Source organism: Balaenoptera physalus (assembly GCF_965194825.1).
Source record: "Balaenoptera physalus genome assembly, chromosome: 1".
NCBI lineage: Eukaryota > Metazoa > Chordata > Mammalia > Artiodactyla > Balaenopteridae > Balaenoptera > Balaenoptera physalus.
Genome location: NC_138882.1, coordinates 169,485,281 through 169,502,622, shown reverse-complemented (window position 1 = coordinate 169,502,622; position 17,342 = coordinate 169,485,281). Strand labels below are relative to the sequence as shown.

At 46.7% G+C, this 17,342-nt stretch overlaps 1 protein-coding gene across 2 annotated transcripts in view; it reads right to left on the bottom strand.

The window, feature by feature from the left end:
• Positions 1 to 17,342, bottom strand: part of CSMD2 (CUB and Sushi multiple domains 2) — a 652,460-nt gene that overhangs the window by 232,731 nt on the left and 402,387 nt on the right. For both annotated transcript variants that reach the window (XM_082415250.1, XM_082415251.1), the window contains exons 15-19: positions 15,696 to 15,890; positions 4,194 to 4,332; positions 3,088 to 3,275; positions 2,202 to 2,390; positions 1,892 to 2,008 (exon numbers count right to left, since the gene is read on the bottom strand). In XM_082415250.1, the coding sequence (XP_082271376.1) occupies positions 1,892 to 2,008; positions 2,202 to 2,390; positions 3,088 to 3,275; positions 4,194 to 4,332; positions 15,696 to 15,890 (828 nt within the window). The remainder of the gene's footprint in view (positions 1 to 1,891; positions 2,009 to 2,201; positions 2,391 to 3,087; positions 3,276 to 4,193; positions 4,333 to 15,695; positions 15,891 to 17,342) is intronic.

Below are 17,342 nucleotides of genomic sequence, written 5' to 3'. Positions count from 1 at the left end.
GGATCGTTATTCTCCCTCACTGATTTGTTTGTCCACTCCTATACTCATACCACATCATTAAAATTATTTTATCCCATTATAAAATTTTAATATCTGGAAGGGTTACTCTTCCCTTTAAAGATTTTCTTGGCTTTTCTACACGTTAATTCTTCTAGATCAGAGGTTCTTATTTAAAGGCACGTATCACAGTTACTAGTGAAGTGTTCTAAAAACATAGTTGCCTGGTTTCCACCTCCAACATAGAAAATCTAAACCTCTAGTGTAGGGGTCTAACATTAGAGTATTTGCCAAACTGCGTTAAGAACCTTGACTCTAGGTCCATCCACCTCAGTACAAATAACTCAATTTTGTTTCTTTTTATGGCTGAGTAATATTCCATTGTATATATGTGCCACATCTTCTTTATCCAGTCATCTGTTGATGGACACTTAGGTTGCTTCCATGTCCCGGTTATTGTAAATAGAGCTGCAATGAACATTTTGGTACATGACTCTTTTTGAATTATGGTTTTCTCAGGGTATATGCCCAGTAGTGGGATTGCTGGGTCATATGGTAGTTCTATTTTTAGTTTTTTAAGGAACCTCCATACTGTTCTCCATAGTGGCTGTATCAATTTACATTCCCACCAACAGTACAAGAGGGTTCCCTTTTCTCCACACCCTCTCCACAGTGAAGTAAGTCAGAAAGAGAAAAATAAATACCATATGCTAACACATATATATGGAATCTAAGGGAAAAAAAAAAGGTCATGAAGAAACTAGGGGAAAGATGGGAATAAAGACACAGACCTACTAGAGAATGGACTTGAGGATATGGGGAGGGGGAAGGGGTAAGATGTGACAGGGTGAGAGAGTGGCATGGACACGTATACACTACCAAACGTAAAATAGATAGCTAGTGGGAAGCAGCTGCATAGCACAAGGAGATTAGCTCGGTGCTTTGTGATCACCTAGAGGGGTGGGATAGGGAGGGTGGGAGGGAGGGAGATGCAAGAGGGAAGAGATATGGGGACATATGTATATGTATAACTGATTCACTTTGTTATAAAGCAGAAACTAACACACCATTGTAAAGCAATTATTCTCCAATAAAGATGTTAAACACAAAAAAACAAAAAAAACGAAGAACCTTAACTCTAGATGAACTTCGGAGCAAGCTTCTGAGGGTAGAAGCCATGTCTGCCTGGTCACTGTGTATTCCCAGCCCCGGGGTCTGCCACATAGGTGGAGTTCAATCAATATTTGTGGAGTGAAAGAGTATATTAGTTAATGTTTATTTGTAGTCAGCACCCTTACTTTGAACTTGGGACCCTCAAAGGTCATTTATGTCAGGGAAGGTAGGGCAAGAGGCCAGCCTGGTGAGGAATATGAAAACACTCCTCTGAGGAACCGTGTGAGTTCTGTGAGAAGAGGATTGCCACGTACAATACCTGAAGGCTGGATGTGAGGAACAGGGAGCAGAGGCAGCCTATGTTCCTCCAGGGCTGGGCTCAGTGCAAGGAACTCAGTCTCAGGTTATTAGGAGGGGTCAGATCTAGCAGAAAATGAGAATAGGTGCCCCTTTGTTGAGTGGGTTGGTCACCTCTCCACCACGGGGGGTGTTTAGACAGAAGGTGTGTTGCCATCTTGTGCGGAGTGATTTGGAGAAGATTCCCGACCGAATTAAGTAGGTTTGAGAGCTGGTAATCTCTAAGATCTCTTCCAGAATGGAGATTTTAGGTTTGAAAAATATTTGTTGAATGAGTTCTGTGATTCAAAGAGATAGGAAGGTTCTGGGAGTTTTCTGGTTGGTGAGAAAAATTCAGACTAAGCCCAGAGGTCACCTTGACCTGGGGACCTTGGGGCCCTGACCACGTTGCATCCCAATACCTGTCATGCGCCTAAACACTTACCCTTGCCATGTGATGTTTCGATAATCCAGGTGCAGTTCAAGTTGTTGGGGTAGAAATCAGGGAACCCCGGTGACAAGATGGTCCCACGGGAGCCTTGAATGAAGCCACCACAGAGAGCTGGAGAGGAGGGAAGCGGGCACTGAAAGACTGGAGCGGCCCAGGGAGCTTCCCCCACAGTCCCCCTGGGATCCCAGCCCCCATCTCATCCAAACCTCCAACCCTCACTGACAGGGTCAAGGGGGTCAGTGCCTGTGTTTTCAGGGCAGGAAAGGAGTCCTCTACTTTAGCGCCCCCTGCTGGTATGTCTCACCTTCACAGCTGGGCAGGGCCCGGCTCCACTGGAAGTTGGGCTCACACTCCAGGGGCTCCCCGTCGCTTAGTGTGTAGCCCGAGTCACAGCTGAAGGTCACCAGGGCGCCCACGTAGAAGTCATTCCCATGACGCTGCCCATTGACGGGGATCCCTGGATCCAGACAGTGGTCTGACTGCAGTGTTATAGCTGGAATAGAGAGCCCACAGCTGGAAGCTCACTGTGAGCGTAGAGGGACCCCAGCTGACTCACAAAGGGAGGGGGGAGAGAGCCCTGAGTGAGAGAAGGCTGGAGTTGTCATCTGCCCCCTCCTCAAATGTGGCTGTCAGTATCTGCTGAGGGTATCTGAAGACCCATCTGTCAGGGAGAACAAGCGGTCTTCATCATTTGTTCATTCATCATTCATTCAGTAACCATCAGTGAAGTGTGCCCTGTGGCTTAGACGCCATGCTAAAGGTTATGGATACGAACACGGGTAAGAAAACGACCCTCTCCTTACAGTGCTGTCGGCCCTAAGTTACTAGAGTGGTCTGCTAAGAATTGAATCAACAAGCTCTTTCAATGGAGGCACCAGCGATGAATGCAGGTGATGAGAGAGGGTGAGGGAGCAGGAGATGACATCTCACTTCAAAGTCACCATCTGTCAAGCACTCTGTCCCCAGAGTGCCCAGCATGGCGGCGTCCAGTCATCTGCGCGCAGAGGGGGACCTTCCGTTCTTTCTAAAGTTGAGCTCTGAGAGATGTTGAGAACAAGAAGCACCTCCCGACGAGCACAGCCTAACTGAGAACGCCACGGGGACGCGGCCGAGCGGGGCCTCCCGGCGGAGCTCAGCCCTTGGTCCTTTCCCCGCGCGGCCGACCCTGTCACTGACGCCCCGACACTCACTCTCATAGCGGAGCTGGAAGCCGATGTCCGAGTGACTCTTGTCGGTAGAGAAGAGGAGGTAGAGGTAGTTGCTGGTGCTGATGAGGAACTGGGGGACCTGGGTCCCATGGTAAACTCCGATCAAGGGCGCCGAGTACGTCCGTCCATCTCGCACTTCCAGAGTGTCATAGTTGACCTCAGTTTTAAATCTGCCGAAGATGGAAATGAAGACGTCTTGAGAAACTTCATTAATTTTCAAATGACAAAAGGCCCTGCCTGACCTGGGCTTCAGAACAACTGGATTTTGGCAGGCTGGGATACTTTAGTATAATCTGCACACATTTACTGGAGATGCGGGAGGACCTTCCCTACTGTGTTGAACCCTCCTCCTCCTCCTCCTCCTGCGGTTGGATGCGGCTCTCCCAGTCCCCTCTGTGGCCTGGGCTGTGACCCATCCTCAGACCTAGAGGCACAGGGACTAGCCTCATGGGAGTCAGAATGTTCTAGGCCAGGGGTCAGTAAACTACAGCCCCAGGGCCAGTTCTGGTCTAGAGTCTGTTCTTGTATGGCCTAAGGGCTAAGAATGTTTTTCACATTTATAAAGCAGTATTTTTTTTTTTTAAAAAAGCAAAGACTATGCAACAGATATCAGCAAGTGTCCCATGAAACCTAAAGTATTTACTACCTGGCCCTTCACAGAAAAGTTTGCAACGGCTATTCTAGGCCACGAATGCTTTGTCTACAAGAAGTTTGTGTTCATACTTGGGTGGCTACTTCCCCCACCCGAGGGGCACAGCCAGGGTGGGAGTTAGAAGTGGGGCATACGAGCAGGATTTGGGTCAGAGGTGAGGAAGACCGCCTTCCCACACTGGAAATGTCAGGGCTATGCTCCTCAGATACTAATAGTCTCCTAAACATCACAGACCCCACTACTGAGATGGAACCAAGGCCAAGGGCGAAGCCAGTGCAGCCTGCCCCCACCCCACCCAGGGCAGCCACTCGAGTGTCCTCTGACCTTGTTGACATTCCAGCATCGGTGCTGGTCCGTCACCCACCCCAGCTTCCCTCCCACACCACTGCAGAGATATCACTCCTCATCCCCACCCCCAGGTTGTGGATACAAGCACCTGTCGAAGGTGATTTTGATGGGGTAGCCTGGCTGGGCTTCAATCACCCAGGCACAGCTCAGGGCATCCTTGTAGAAGCCAGGCCAGCCCGGAGACAGGATGGTGCCACTGGGCGAAGTCCGATGACCACCGCAGGGAGCTGGGGGGACAGAAGGGAGAGAAGCAGGTTTCTTGGGGGGACAAATAAATAAACAAAAAAATCTCTCTATAAAACGTGTCTGCCAGCAAGTATTGTTTTTGTTTTTATGGAGAATTACATAAACTGTATAAACTGTGAGTTCTGTCTTTTGGGTCCTTTACGGATATGTCCAGTTATATCACTTGGAGTTTTATGAAGGGCCAGAGGGGAGGAATGAAAAGAATCCTTTAAACAAAGTCCTTTGCCATTCTAGAAGTGTTGGACTACAACTAATATTTGGGTCACACTGGTTCTCTCTTTGTTCCTGACTCAATCATCAGGTCTCTGGCAGAGGCATAAGCCCGGCCCACCCTGGCAGAGCTGGCACCCAGTGCTCTGGTCCAGGAGCACACAGCCCACTCCACTGCGAGCTCCCTGAGGGCAGAGGCCGTATAATTTGTCTTATGCCACTCGGAACCCCCAGCCCTTAGCCTAGTGCTTGGCACACGAGTGTCCCTCAGTGACCATTGCTTGAATGAATAAATGAGTAGATGGAAGGATGAGTGTAGTCACGGCAGGCAAAGCCACAAGACCCCCAGGGTTCAGGCACCCATCACGCTGGCTCTGAGCTTGCAAACCCTGTTATCTCAGTCCTTTGGTCTCTCTCTGCCCATGTTCCCATCCCTCAGTTTCCCATTCCATTCTCTCCCATCTTTCCCATCACTCCTGCCTCTTCCTGCAACCAGACCCTTGGCCCCGTGGTGGTCATTAGAGCTGCTCCAGTGCTCCGCCTTCAGGCCACGTGGTTGGATTTCACTGTCCACCCTTTTGTGTCCGTGTAGGCAAGGCCACGTGACTGCCTTGACCAATCAATCGAGGGTGGAAGTGATGCGTGTCATGTCCACATGGGGACGTGAAGAGCCAGCGTGTGATCTGCAGCTTGTGACTGTGAAAGTCTAGAAGGAAGTACCATCAGCCTGGGCGTCTAAGTGACCCTGAGGAGCAGAGCCCCGTGACCCAGGTCACCCATGTAGCCTGAGTAGTCTGTGTGAGAGCAAAACTCCTGTTTTTAAGCCACTGAGATTCTGCGGTTGTTTGTTAGTACAGTCTAACCTCGCCCACCCTGATAAGGCACCTCCCTCCCCGAGACTGATAACGAGGCCATTGATCACCACCAGCACCAAAGCCGCTGCCACTGTCACCACCACGGCCATGGACTGAGAGCCCGCTCCTGTCACACGCTGAGCTTCACGTGTCTATCAGGTTTGATCTTCACAAAACACAAACCCCGTGAGGCGGGTGCTATTATTTACTCCATTTTACAGCTAAGAAAGCGGAGGCTTGTGGAGATTAAGTAACTAGCCTTTGCTAACTAGGGTTAGCAAGTGGTAGAACTTGGATTCAGACCTAGGAAGACAGCATAAAACCAGAGATCATACCCTAAGCAGCATCCTAGTTTTAAAAGAAACCCTGCTTCCTTGGGATCCCCTTACTGCGGTGCTACCAGATGCCCAAAATGCGCTGAACAAGACTGGAAAGGAAAGGGGATAAGGAACTACTGACATTCCTATCACTGCAAATTTTTGCAAATTTCCCCAAGTAATCAGTCTCATAAAACATAGCCAAATGTACCACACCTTTCTCTCTCAATTCTGTAACCTTCCTGAAAATATCTAAAAGAATTGTCAAGCATTCTTAATAGTAGATTATATTAGAAAGTTTAACTAACAAAGAAGACAAAAGAATAATAATGATGTTAATAGTAGACAACTCATACTGATGACTTACGATGCTACCTGCTTTACACGTGTTATCTCATTTAAAAAAAATTTTTTTTATTGTGGTAAAAGTCACACAATATAAACCATACTATTTTAACCATATTTAACTGTTCAGTTCAGTGGCACTAAGTATATTCACACTGTTGTGCAACTCTCACCATCATCCACTTCCCGGATTTTTCACGTTCCTAAACTGAAACTCTGTCCCCATTAAACACTAACCCCCCATGCCTCCTCCCCACGCCCCCCACCCTCCCACCCCTGGCATCTACCAAGGTATTTTCTGTCTCTATGACTTTGACTACTCTAGGTACTTCGTATAAGTGGAATCAAACAGTATTTGTCTGCATCTAATGTATGTTGGAATGCATTTTTAAGGTTAACTTAATATATGTCCTGCAAACAGACTGTACCTTCTTTTTTTCCCCCCTGTGCTACACAGTAGGCCCTCACCAGCCATCTACTTCATACATAGTAGTGTACATACGTCAATGTCAATCTCCCAATCCATCCCACCCAATCCATCCCACGTGTTATCTCATTTAAATGTGCACAGCATTTATGAAGCTATCCTCATTTTACAGAGGAGAAAACTGAGGCTAAGTAGGCTGATAGACTAGATCAAGAGCTAATAAAGTTAGAGCAGAGATTTAACCTCAAGACCTCTGTCTCCAAATCTCCCTGCAGCACATAATAGCACGACAACCACAGCTGATAGGTATGAGCTCACTGCTACTGAGTTTACTATGTGTTGGGCTTAACGTGGATTATCCTTGTGACAATTGCAACATTAAAAGGTATATAACCATTATTATCCTGATTTTATAGGCGGGGATTATTATCCCATTTTCAGTAAGTTGAGGCTTGGAGAAACTGAGAAATTACATAGCACCTCTATCAAACATTGAAAGCATAAATTGCCTATAGGTATTGTTATTTCCTGAGTAACCTGTTTTCAAAACCCATCCATCCATGGCACTGAAACTACTAATACTTTGCTCTACTCTTCCAGACCTTGGAGGTGGGGAGGGGCATGCCTGCTGCGATGCGCCTGGGTCCCCAGGCAGGCACAGAGCCTCAGAAGAGAGTGGGGACTCTTTCTTGGCTCCCATTCAGCACAGGCCTAGCCTCTTTGGCTGCTGGACTGCGAAGTTGTCACTCACTTTGCAGGAAGCCATAGATCACAGAGTCACCGTTGCCCGACAAGGCTACTCTCTATTCAGTCATATACATCAACAAAGCCCTATCTAAACTTTCCAGAGAAGGAAACTCAAATCTTTCCTTTGGTGGCCACCATTTGTTTTCTTTCTCTGCTGTGTCGTTCTATCACTTTGGCTAGTTCCTCTCTTCTCTGCTCAGGTGATTGGCAAACAACCTCTCCATTTATTCAGTCCTTCACTCTCTCTAGTTAATCTTCATATCCCAGGGTGGTGGTTGCCAGGCAGGGAGAAGGAGGGGAGGATTCCTAAGTGCAGTGTCTCTTTAACATTTGCGACGATGCTCAACCTCCCTCTTACTGAGAAAATAAGTACAAATCAAAACTATACCGAGAAATTATTTCTCATCCATCAGGTAGGGAAAATGCAAAAAGTCTGATGACTCGTGAAGCCGAGGGAGAGCAGGAATTCTAGTACTTTCCTGCTGGACATGCAAAAGAGCACAAACCCTACGCAGGGAAATTTGGTAGCATCCAGCAAAATTCATAGGCATTTATTCTCTCACCCAGCAACTCTACTTCTAGAACTCTGTCCTAAAGATACACTGGCAAAAATATGCAAAGACATATATATGTACCAGGCTACATAACGCAGTACTATTTATAACAGCCAAAGAATGGAAACAGCCAGAATGCTCAGCAATAGGGAGCTGACTAAATGAATTGGGGCAATCAACAACATGGACTATTTATGCAGCTATAAAACAAGAATAAGGATTATTCTATACAAGGTCATGGAGTGGTCCCCAGAATATTTTATTAAGTGAATAAAAGCAAGATACAGCAGTAAAAGCAAGGGTAATGATTCCATTTATCTAAGAAAAGGGTGGGAGACACACACATATTTTCTCATATTAACAATCAATGAAAGGGCAAACTCAAAATGCAAAAGATTACCTATGGATGGAGGGAGGGGCCAGGGTAGAGAGGATAGAGGTAGAAGTTAGACTTTCTCAGAATATACCTTCTTTTAGAGGTTTAGCTTTGGAACTATGTAAATATTTTACCTAATGAAAAAAGATTTAAATCTGATAAGCAATTTCTCAAAACTTAAAAGCAGTGTAAAATAAATGAATATAATACTGTATCAGCTGGTAGCATAATCATACATGAAGAAACTAGTTAAAGAGATTTTAAAACACAGTAATTTGATAGTCCATCCCTAGTAGGATGTACAGACAAGAAGAATTGAAAGGAAAAACACAAAAACGATTTTCAATAATCGTACTGCTGTTGGTAGTACTGGTATTACAATTTGAGACTCCTGGGTGTATATTAAGGAATGGGAAATTATGTTGGTGTTGAGAATTGGGATTACCAGCAAGAGTGAAAGAAGATAAAGATATGACATCAAGGAAGTTCAGTGAAAAAGAAAAAATGTTCTTACATTTGAAATGAAATGAACCCATGATGCATTTTATCTTTCAAAAAACATTTCTTAGCTCTGTTCATTGAAAAGGCTTAGAAATAAGGACCTACTCAATAGTAATAAGCAGAGCCAGTGCCCAGATTCTGAGTATCATTTCTCACTAAAAGGAACCAGGACTCCTTGGAGAAACAGCTGATTTTAGGTCAGGGACAGAAAATGTACAAGATGAGGTTGGGCCAATTTCAAAAGGCTCCTGCCGGCCAATGGGACAATTTGAGCGTTGACTACAGTAATAACTGCAATGGATTTAAATGCATAAAATATGTTTCAATCCTTTGGATTGTAATGATATTAAAAAAACGTTCAACTTTGGAAGACGTTAGAGTCAACCCATTAATATGAAAACTGGTAAATAAAGGAAAATAATTAAGTATTTCTCCTGTCTTTCCTGTATGAACTATACCTCAGGGTAACCAAATAGTTGATCAGGGCAAGTTTTCCATAAGTATTCCAGCTTATAAAAGAAGAGATAGAATGTTACCATTTTGTAATCTCTAGGCTATGAAAACTGATGGCTCCTAACATCACCCAAAGAGAAACAACTAGACATTACATGCATCTGATAGAGGCACAGAGCCCTGCCTATAAAATATTCTGGCCAAACACCAGAACCTGAATCTGATTAGGCTTCTAGACCTTACTGTCAATTAAAGGAAATATAAGAGAGGGAGGATCATGTTGAGCAACCTCCCAGGGACGTAATCGCCAAAATTCAGACTGCAGGAGACTCCTCAGGATAAACAACCTGGCTTCCCCAACAAAAATATCGCAAGAGGGTGGGCAGACACCTACAGATTAAAAAGGACTTGAGACATATCAGCTTCCCTAGGGCTCTGACTTTTTAAAAAATACTATGAAAGAAAGGGTTAGATAGATAATCACGGAAACTTGATTGTATTAAGTAATTATTTTCATAATTTTAAGATAATAGCATGGTGGTTCTGTTTTAAGGAGTTCTTTTCATCCATTAGAAATATACACTAAAATGTTGTGCATGAAATATTATGCCTGAAATTTGCTTCACAATAATCCCAGAGCAGGGTAATGGTGGGAGATACTGGTAATGCAGAGGGTATGAATGAAATGAAATAGGCCATGAGTTTATAATTGTTGAAGCCAGGTGATGGGTACGTGGGGTTCGCTATACTATTCTCTCTGTTTGAAATTTTCCATGAAAATTGTTAGGGTGAAAAGAAGGATATACACATAGATACACACACACACACACACACACACACACACACACACACGGAAAAGACAAAAAAAGAGGAGAGGGTCCTGCCTTGAACAGGGAGAAGAATTCAGCAATAAGACAAAAGAGGTACCCAGTGCCTTATCCCAGTGCCTGGCACAGAGTAGGTGCTCAATAAATAGTTTGTGGAAGGAACGAAATACTGCATTTTGTGCCTCCTCAAATTCATAGGTTGAAACCTTAACTCCCATGTGACTGGCTTTGGAGATGGGCCTTTAAGGACATCACGACAGTGAAATGAGGGCATAAGGGAGGGACCTAATCCAAAAGGACCGGTGTCCTTACAAGAAGAAGAAACATCAGGAGTGCATGTACACAGAGAAAAAGGCCATGTGAGGACACAGCAAGAAGATGGCCATCTGCTAGCTAAGGAGAGAGATGTCGGGAGAAAGCAACCCTGCTGGCTCCTTGATCTTGGACCTCCAGTATCCTGAACCATGAGAAAACACATTTCTGTTGTTTATGTCACCCAGTTTGTGGTATGTTGTTATGGCAGCATGAGATGGCTAATGCGCTGGGCTTCTGATGAGGGGCTGGTGTCCCCTGTGAGGGAGGACCAACCTCCCCTGACCTTGGATGCTATAGTTGTACGAGGCAAAGGGCAGATGGGGGTGCTGATGGAATAGAGTGATGCCGGGAGCTCGTGCTCCCTGAGCCCCCACAAGCCGCATGCTAATTGACACGTGCTTCTGCTTTTCCTGTATGTTCACCCTCACAGCAAACTTTAAGGTGGGTACTGGCGTTAGCCTCATTTCCTAGTTGAGGAAACGGGTACAGAGGGCTTAGGTAACTGGTCCAGAAACACACAGCAGGGAAGCAGCAGAGCCAGGATTTAAACACAGGCAGTCTGTCTCCAGAGCCTCCATTTCTAACCACTACGGGTGGACGCGGGAATGCACCCCCCCCCACCCCCCGACTACTGCCCTCAAAGGGGTCTCAGTGTGAATATCTAGAAGCAGTGGAAGCTTTTTCTTTGACTCCCTCCAGCGCTGCCTCCCCACTACCCCGCCCCATACCCCTCACCACCTATCCTCCACCATACTGTGGTAGAACAAAAGGAGAATGAACTTTGGAGTCAGACCGCATTTGGTGGTTCAAAGTGATCATTTGGTATCAAAATATCTGGATTTGAATCCTGACTCTCCCGTTCACTTAGCTGTGTGATCTTGGTCAAGTTACTTAGCCACTCTGTGCTTCAGTTTCCTTATCTGTGAAGTGAGGATCATAACAGTGCCTCCCCTGTAGGGTCGTCATGAAGATGTAATAGAACAATGTATGTAAAGCACTTGGCCTAGTACTTAGCACATAGTAAGTGCTCAATTATTACTAGCTGGGTAATTGCAGGCAAGTCAATTCACCTTGCTGGTTTGCAGATTTCTCATGCATAGAGCATAATAATCTTTCTCACAAGAGTGACAAGAAGATTAAATGAAATAATGTTAGAAACGCAGTAACTACCCTTCTTCCTCAGAGGCCTAAATGAACTACCACCATCACTTAGACTCCTCTTGTGGGAGTGGGGAGAACTGACCTTTCTTTTTTAGAAGACTTTTAAAAAAAATTATAAAAATAACACATTTATTTTACATACAGAGAGAAAAAAACGTGGACGTGTCTACACCAAAGTGTTATGCCATTTTTCTCCGGGGAGTGGGATTAGGAAATGAATATTTCCACTTTAACTTTATTTGCACTTGTGTATTGTTTACATTTTTTACAACTACCAAGTATTACTTTAAAAATGAAAATACATACTCACTGTAGATAATTTATCTCCTTTTTTCCCATGTATTTCTTTTAAACAGCATATTTTTTTAAACCCAGTTTGAGAGTCTTTGTCTTCTAATAGGGAGTGTAATTACTTTATTACCATAACTGATATGTTTGTCTTACTGCTGTCAATTTCGGATGCTTCCACATGGTGTCCTATTTCCTTTGTCTTTTGTGATAGGCAATATGTTTCCTTTTGTTTTAATTTTCTACTGGGATATGGAAAGTAGAAAACCTGCTTTTCATCCTATTTGTGGATGCTTTTAAGTCTTTTACAAATATGTTTGAAATTATATTCCCTCTAGTGATATAATTCAAGAAAAATACAGTAACGGGGTAGCCAAGAGCCTGGGTTTGGATTCTGGTTCTGTCACTTAGAAGCTGGGAGGACCCTGGACAAGTGACTTAGCTTCTCTGTGCTTTAATGGGACAATAACAACACCTGCTACCTAGACTGGTACCTGGCTGAAATGAGGTGACACCTGTAAACCGCCTACCATAGTGATGTATAATTAGTTCGTTCTTCCTTACAAGAGACAAGGAAGAGATGAATGCCGGGGTGAGAACCGTGCGTTCCTTTGTAGCTGTTTCACTCCTTGGAAGTCTTTCTTAGGAAATTTCTGATTTTAAACATATGGATCCCTTATGTCCTCTGTTCTGTAGATCAGGGGTCAGCAAACTACAGCCCAGGGGCCAAATCCGACCCATTCATTTCTGTTTTGTCAAAGCTGTCTTTGCATAACGATGGCAGAGTCGAGGGGAGATCTTAGGGCTCTCAAAGCTGAAAACACTTCCTAGCTAGCCCTTTAAGAAAAAGTTTGCAACTTCTGCTTTAGATCAGCCAGATGATCATCCTTCTTTCTAAATTTAGGAGAAGAAGCCATTTTCTCCCTTGTCCTTTTATAGCCTCTCAAAAGCTAAGAGGCTCTTAGCATATATTAAAAGATTTTTTAAAAGATCATTAGCTTCCACATTTAATTGTCCACAAGGTGGGGATACTTAATCAAAAACAAAACTAGAAAAAATGGAAAGACAAAGATGCTGATTACAGAGCAGGGTTCTTCCAAGGCTCAACACAGGAGGGAAAGGGGCCAAGGAGGGGCCAGATTCCAGGATCTTCTTACCCTGTCTGCTCTACGGTTTCAAGTCCAGAATTGGCCACCCTAGGTGCTGTCCGGCTCTCACTCTGGCCCTCTAATCTGCTGCTCCCCAGGTCTCCGGAAACCAGGTTGGCATCAAATGCCCATCATTCTAGGAAGACTGAGCAGACTCCCCTTGTGCCAAGTCAGCATCTCTCCAATAGGCTGCCCCCTTATTTCTGGTTGTCCACTGTCCCCCAACCTAAGCATTTTCCCCTCCAGGGACAGAATGAATGAGACAGCTCTAATTTCAAAATTAAGACTCAGCCTATGAAACAGTGAACCGCTTTAAGGTCCTTTAATGAAGGTCGAGTTCTCTTGCACATACACTCATGGTCTGGAGTGGTTCACTGCACCGGCAGAACTATGGTCTAGGAGCACCTGATTCAGGAAAGTGGAGGGTGGGGAGGAGGATTCTGTAGTTACCAAGTCCTGATCCCTCTCAGGGGGGTCAACTCCACTGGGACTGAGCCCCACAGGCTCAGGGGCACTGTGGCCTGGGCTTCTGCCCCGGAAGTCCTATAGTCTTGGTTGGGAGATAGGGCCAAGACTCGTGGAACTGGTAAAGAAAAATGTAGTCATGGTGAGACCAAGTATCTGATAGAGTGGTCCAGCGGTGGCCCATAGAGCAAGGGAACCAGGAGGAAGGAGAGATCAGGTGAGTGGGAGACAGCAGGGAAGATGTCCTGGATGAGATGGACCACGAGGAAAACCAAAGAAGTCAGAGGAGGTTGACGAGCATGAGGGAGAATGAGGGGCCCAGCTTGAAGGAAAGGTGAGACCACTGACCGACAAGCCCCCAGACCCTGGGCTCTGCCTCACCCCCAAACAACCCCATCAGACATGCGTGGTTACGCCCCTACTGCCGCTGAGGGAGCTACCCAACCCATCGGGTCCACAACTGGGAGGGGGCAAAGATAGGAGTTTCACGGTTCCCTGACACCAAAGCTTATGCTGTTTCCAAAAGTGCTTGCTCTGCTGGGTAAAAACAGCAGGGGAGGTTGTGTGGATGTGGTTGGGTGACCGTGGGGGGCAGGGAGACGCCTGTTTGTGTCACGATTGGAACAGGCACCTGGAAGGATGAACCCACCCCATGATCCCCGGAAGTGGACCAACACGCATCTGGTGGTGTCAGGGATGGTTAAAATCAGGTGAATATCATGCTCACAGCCAACACTGACTGAGCGCTGCCTCTCTGCCAGGCACTGCTCCAGGAGCGGTGCTTGCTCACGACCACCCTGTGAGGGGGCTCCCATTATGAACTGCACTTTACAGATGGGGCAGCTGAGGCACAGAGAAGTCAAGTCACTTGGCCCCGGCGACTCAGCGGGTAAATTTCAGGGAGGAGACAAAAGGCAGTCTGGTGAGAGTCAGGGCTCTGGAGGCCATGAAGGAGGCTCTAACCTAGTTAAAAGGTCATTCATTCATTCATTCATTCAGTGATTGATCAACCAGTATTGACTGAGCATCTAGCAGGCATCAAACAATATGCCAGCTGTGGGGATACGAGGCCAAGGAAGATTCCCTAACCTCACAGAGCTTACACACCAGCAAGAGCATGGCTAACACTTACGCTAGGAACTCACTCTCTGCCTGGAAGTGCCCTTTACACGTGCATCTCATTATCATCTCCCCACTTGTTTTTTAGCTGAAAAAAAAAAAAAAACCAAACCAGAGGCTTAGAGGGAAAAAGGCGACTCACCAGGATTCCAGCCCAGGTCCCTCTGACTCGACGGCCCACCTTGACGCCACCCTCTCTGCCTCGGGCCCTGTGCCCTTGGTGGTCTCTCCTCCCCGCTCCCCCTGCTTGTCAGCTCTGGGGCAGCGGTCGCCCTGAGGCACGCCCCCTCGTTGCTCTGCTCTCCTGTCCTTCCCCCTTGCTGGCCGGGGTGCTCGGGTTTGGGTCTGGGGACTGTGTATGGAGAGGTCCCTTAGGTCGCTACCCTCTGTCCATCACGCGAGGTAAGAGGAAGGCGCTTTCTGGGTCCCAGAAGCAGGGAACTGAAGCCCTTGCCTCCACTGTCACTGCCTTCAAGGGGTCTGTGGGAGACTCACTTTCCACCCATTATTCACAAGTATTTATCGAGGGCCTATTCTGTGCCAGGCATTGTGCTTGGTGCACAAGTTTTACATAATTCCTGCCCTTAAGAAGCTTAATTTGTGTTTTTCACGCCTGCAGTTGGGGGGACCAGATGGCTAGTCTCTGAAACTGAGTCAAAACCTGTCTGCGTGGCAAGGCAGGACCGAGGAGACACCATAACAACCCCTGTGCTTGCTTCAAGCTGTGTCTTTTTTCTGGCTGGTCTGCCCCTAGTCTCCTGGAGATTCACTGCAAGGATATCAAGGCAGCATTTAACAGGGATACCAAGGCCAAGCCGGGGAGATGTCCCAGGGAATTGGGGGAAATTAGCATGTGGAGAAGGAAAGAGTGGCTGGCAGCTTGAAAGACATGCAAACTCACAGCTCTGCCAACACTGCTTCAGGCTGATGGAGCTCCCCTGTGCAGGAGCTGGGAGCAGGGCTCCTAATGGCTGTGATATTGAGAGCATTCCCAGTTGAAAGAAGAGGTGTTTTCGATGCCTGACAGTCTAGAACCTGCATTTCTCCTGTTTAATCTCTGGTTATAATTCAAATTTCTGTGCATTGTGGTTCTGTAAAGCCCCGGCCATTCCGGCGTGAGGGCGAGAGGGTGGTCCCATGTCCTGGGAGAAGAGGACGACTGGGGTTTGGGCCACTCGGTCCCACTCCTCAGCCTCTCTGGCTGACAGCCCCGGCCCCCGGCCCGGCAGGCACGCACCTTCACACCGCAGCACGGCACTGTTCCAGACCACGCTGCCCTCCTTCAGGATGCAGGTGATGGTCTCTGAACCCTGAGTCCCGAGGAAGCCTTCATCACAGAGGAAGGAGACGGAGCTTCCCAGCTGGAGGCTGTCACCAAACCGTTTGCCGTTTACTGGAACGCCCGGATCTGGGCACTCATTGTGTCGAAAAGCTGTGTGGATAAGGGTCAGGGATGGGGTTAGACAGAGCTGGCGTGCAGATGGACCCCCAAAGAAAATAAGCTTCACTATCATGGTCAATCCTAGACCTCCCCCACTTCCCCAAGAGCCTGGCATGCTGGGGGGAGAGCTACATACCCTAGAACCACACTGGGCATAAAGCAGGTACTTGTTAAACTTGATCTCCTGCCTTCCTGAGCACCTAATCCAACTTCATTCTATAGCACATTTATAGATCAGGCAGGGGGTTGTTTCTCCTGTTGGCTCATTTATACCAAATAATGATTCTGTGACTTAGGTATTATTACCCCAGTTTACAAATAAGGAAACTGACGCTCAACATGGTTAAGGAGCAGATCTGTGTCCTCAATGTCAAATCCATTCCGTGCGTCCCTACCTTCAGACAGCTGTGGGATCATTTATGTTGCAGGTGAACCGGGCTCTAAATCCTGTGACACTAATAGATACCAAGCATCATAAAGTAGGTGCCCTGGAATTAACCCTGTCTGAAGCCATTCCCTTCATTTCCTCGCCCCTTGTCAGGCTGCCTCTCACTCTGCCCAGGCAATTGATAATACCATGGTGGGGGTTGGGGGGGGGAGGAAAGAGTCAGAACACTTGTGGGTTTAATCAAGGTCTGCCTCTTATTAGTTACATGGTTCTGGGCAACTTATGTAATCTTGCTGAGCCTCTGTTTCCTAACCTATAAAATGGGCCATTCTGAGATAGGAATAACATGAAAGTTGATTTGAATTTGCAAGTGGCGAATGCTTGGTAAACACCTGACAGGTGGTCAGTACCCCTTAAGTCTGTGTTCCCTTCCTTCTTCCTGTTCCCAACCTTCCTCCAACAGGGGTGCCCAGTTCTCACACTCGAGTCCGAGGCCACGCCCTTTTGCATCCCTGCTGTTTTAAGGACGGTGGCTTCCCAGTGGAGACCAGGCTCCACGGCTGCAAGGGCGTGGGCCACTTTAGAGGCCTCTGAGATTCCCTAGTGATTGAAACACTTGCACAGTCAGAAACAGAAGCAGCCCTGGAGGCTGTCAGACCATCTTGCTGGAAGCAAACCTGGCGATCCTTCCTACTGAAGCTGGGCTGAGGGAGCATCTGACACAGAGATGATCTGGATGATCCCAGCTGAGCCCCGACCCCCTTCCCTCTGAAATGCAAGCTTAAGTCAGCCCAGACATCAGTCTCCCAACCTTTCCTCATTAGGAACTTATGACCATGAGCTTGCCCTCACATTTAGAAACATGGGGTGGGAAGAAAAGTGGCACTTGGGGCCCAGAAGTCCAGCCGTTTGTCTATTCAAAACCCTATCAGTCACACAGACACACAGATACACAGACACAGACACAGACACACACACACACGTGTACACACTGAGCAGGGATATGGAGCCATTTCCAATACCTTGAAGCAAATGCTCTAAGTCAAGGATTTAAA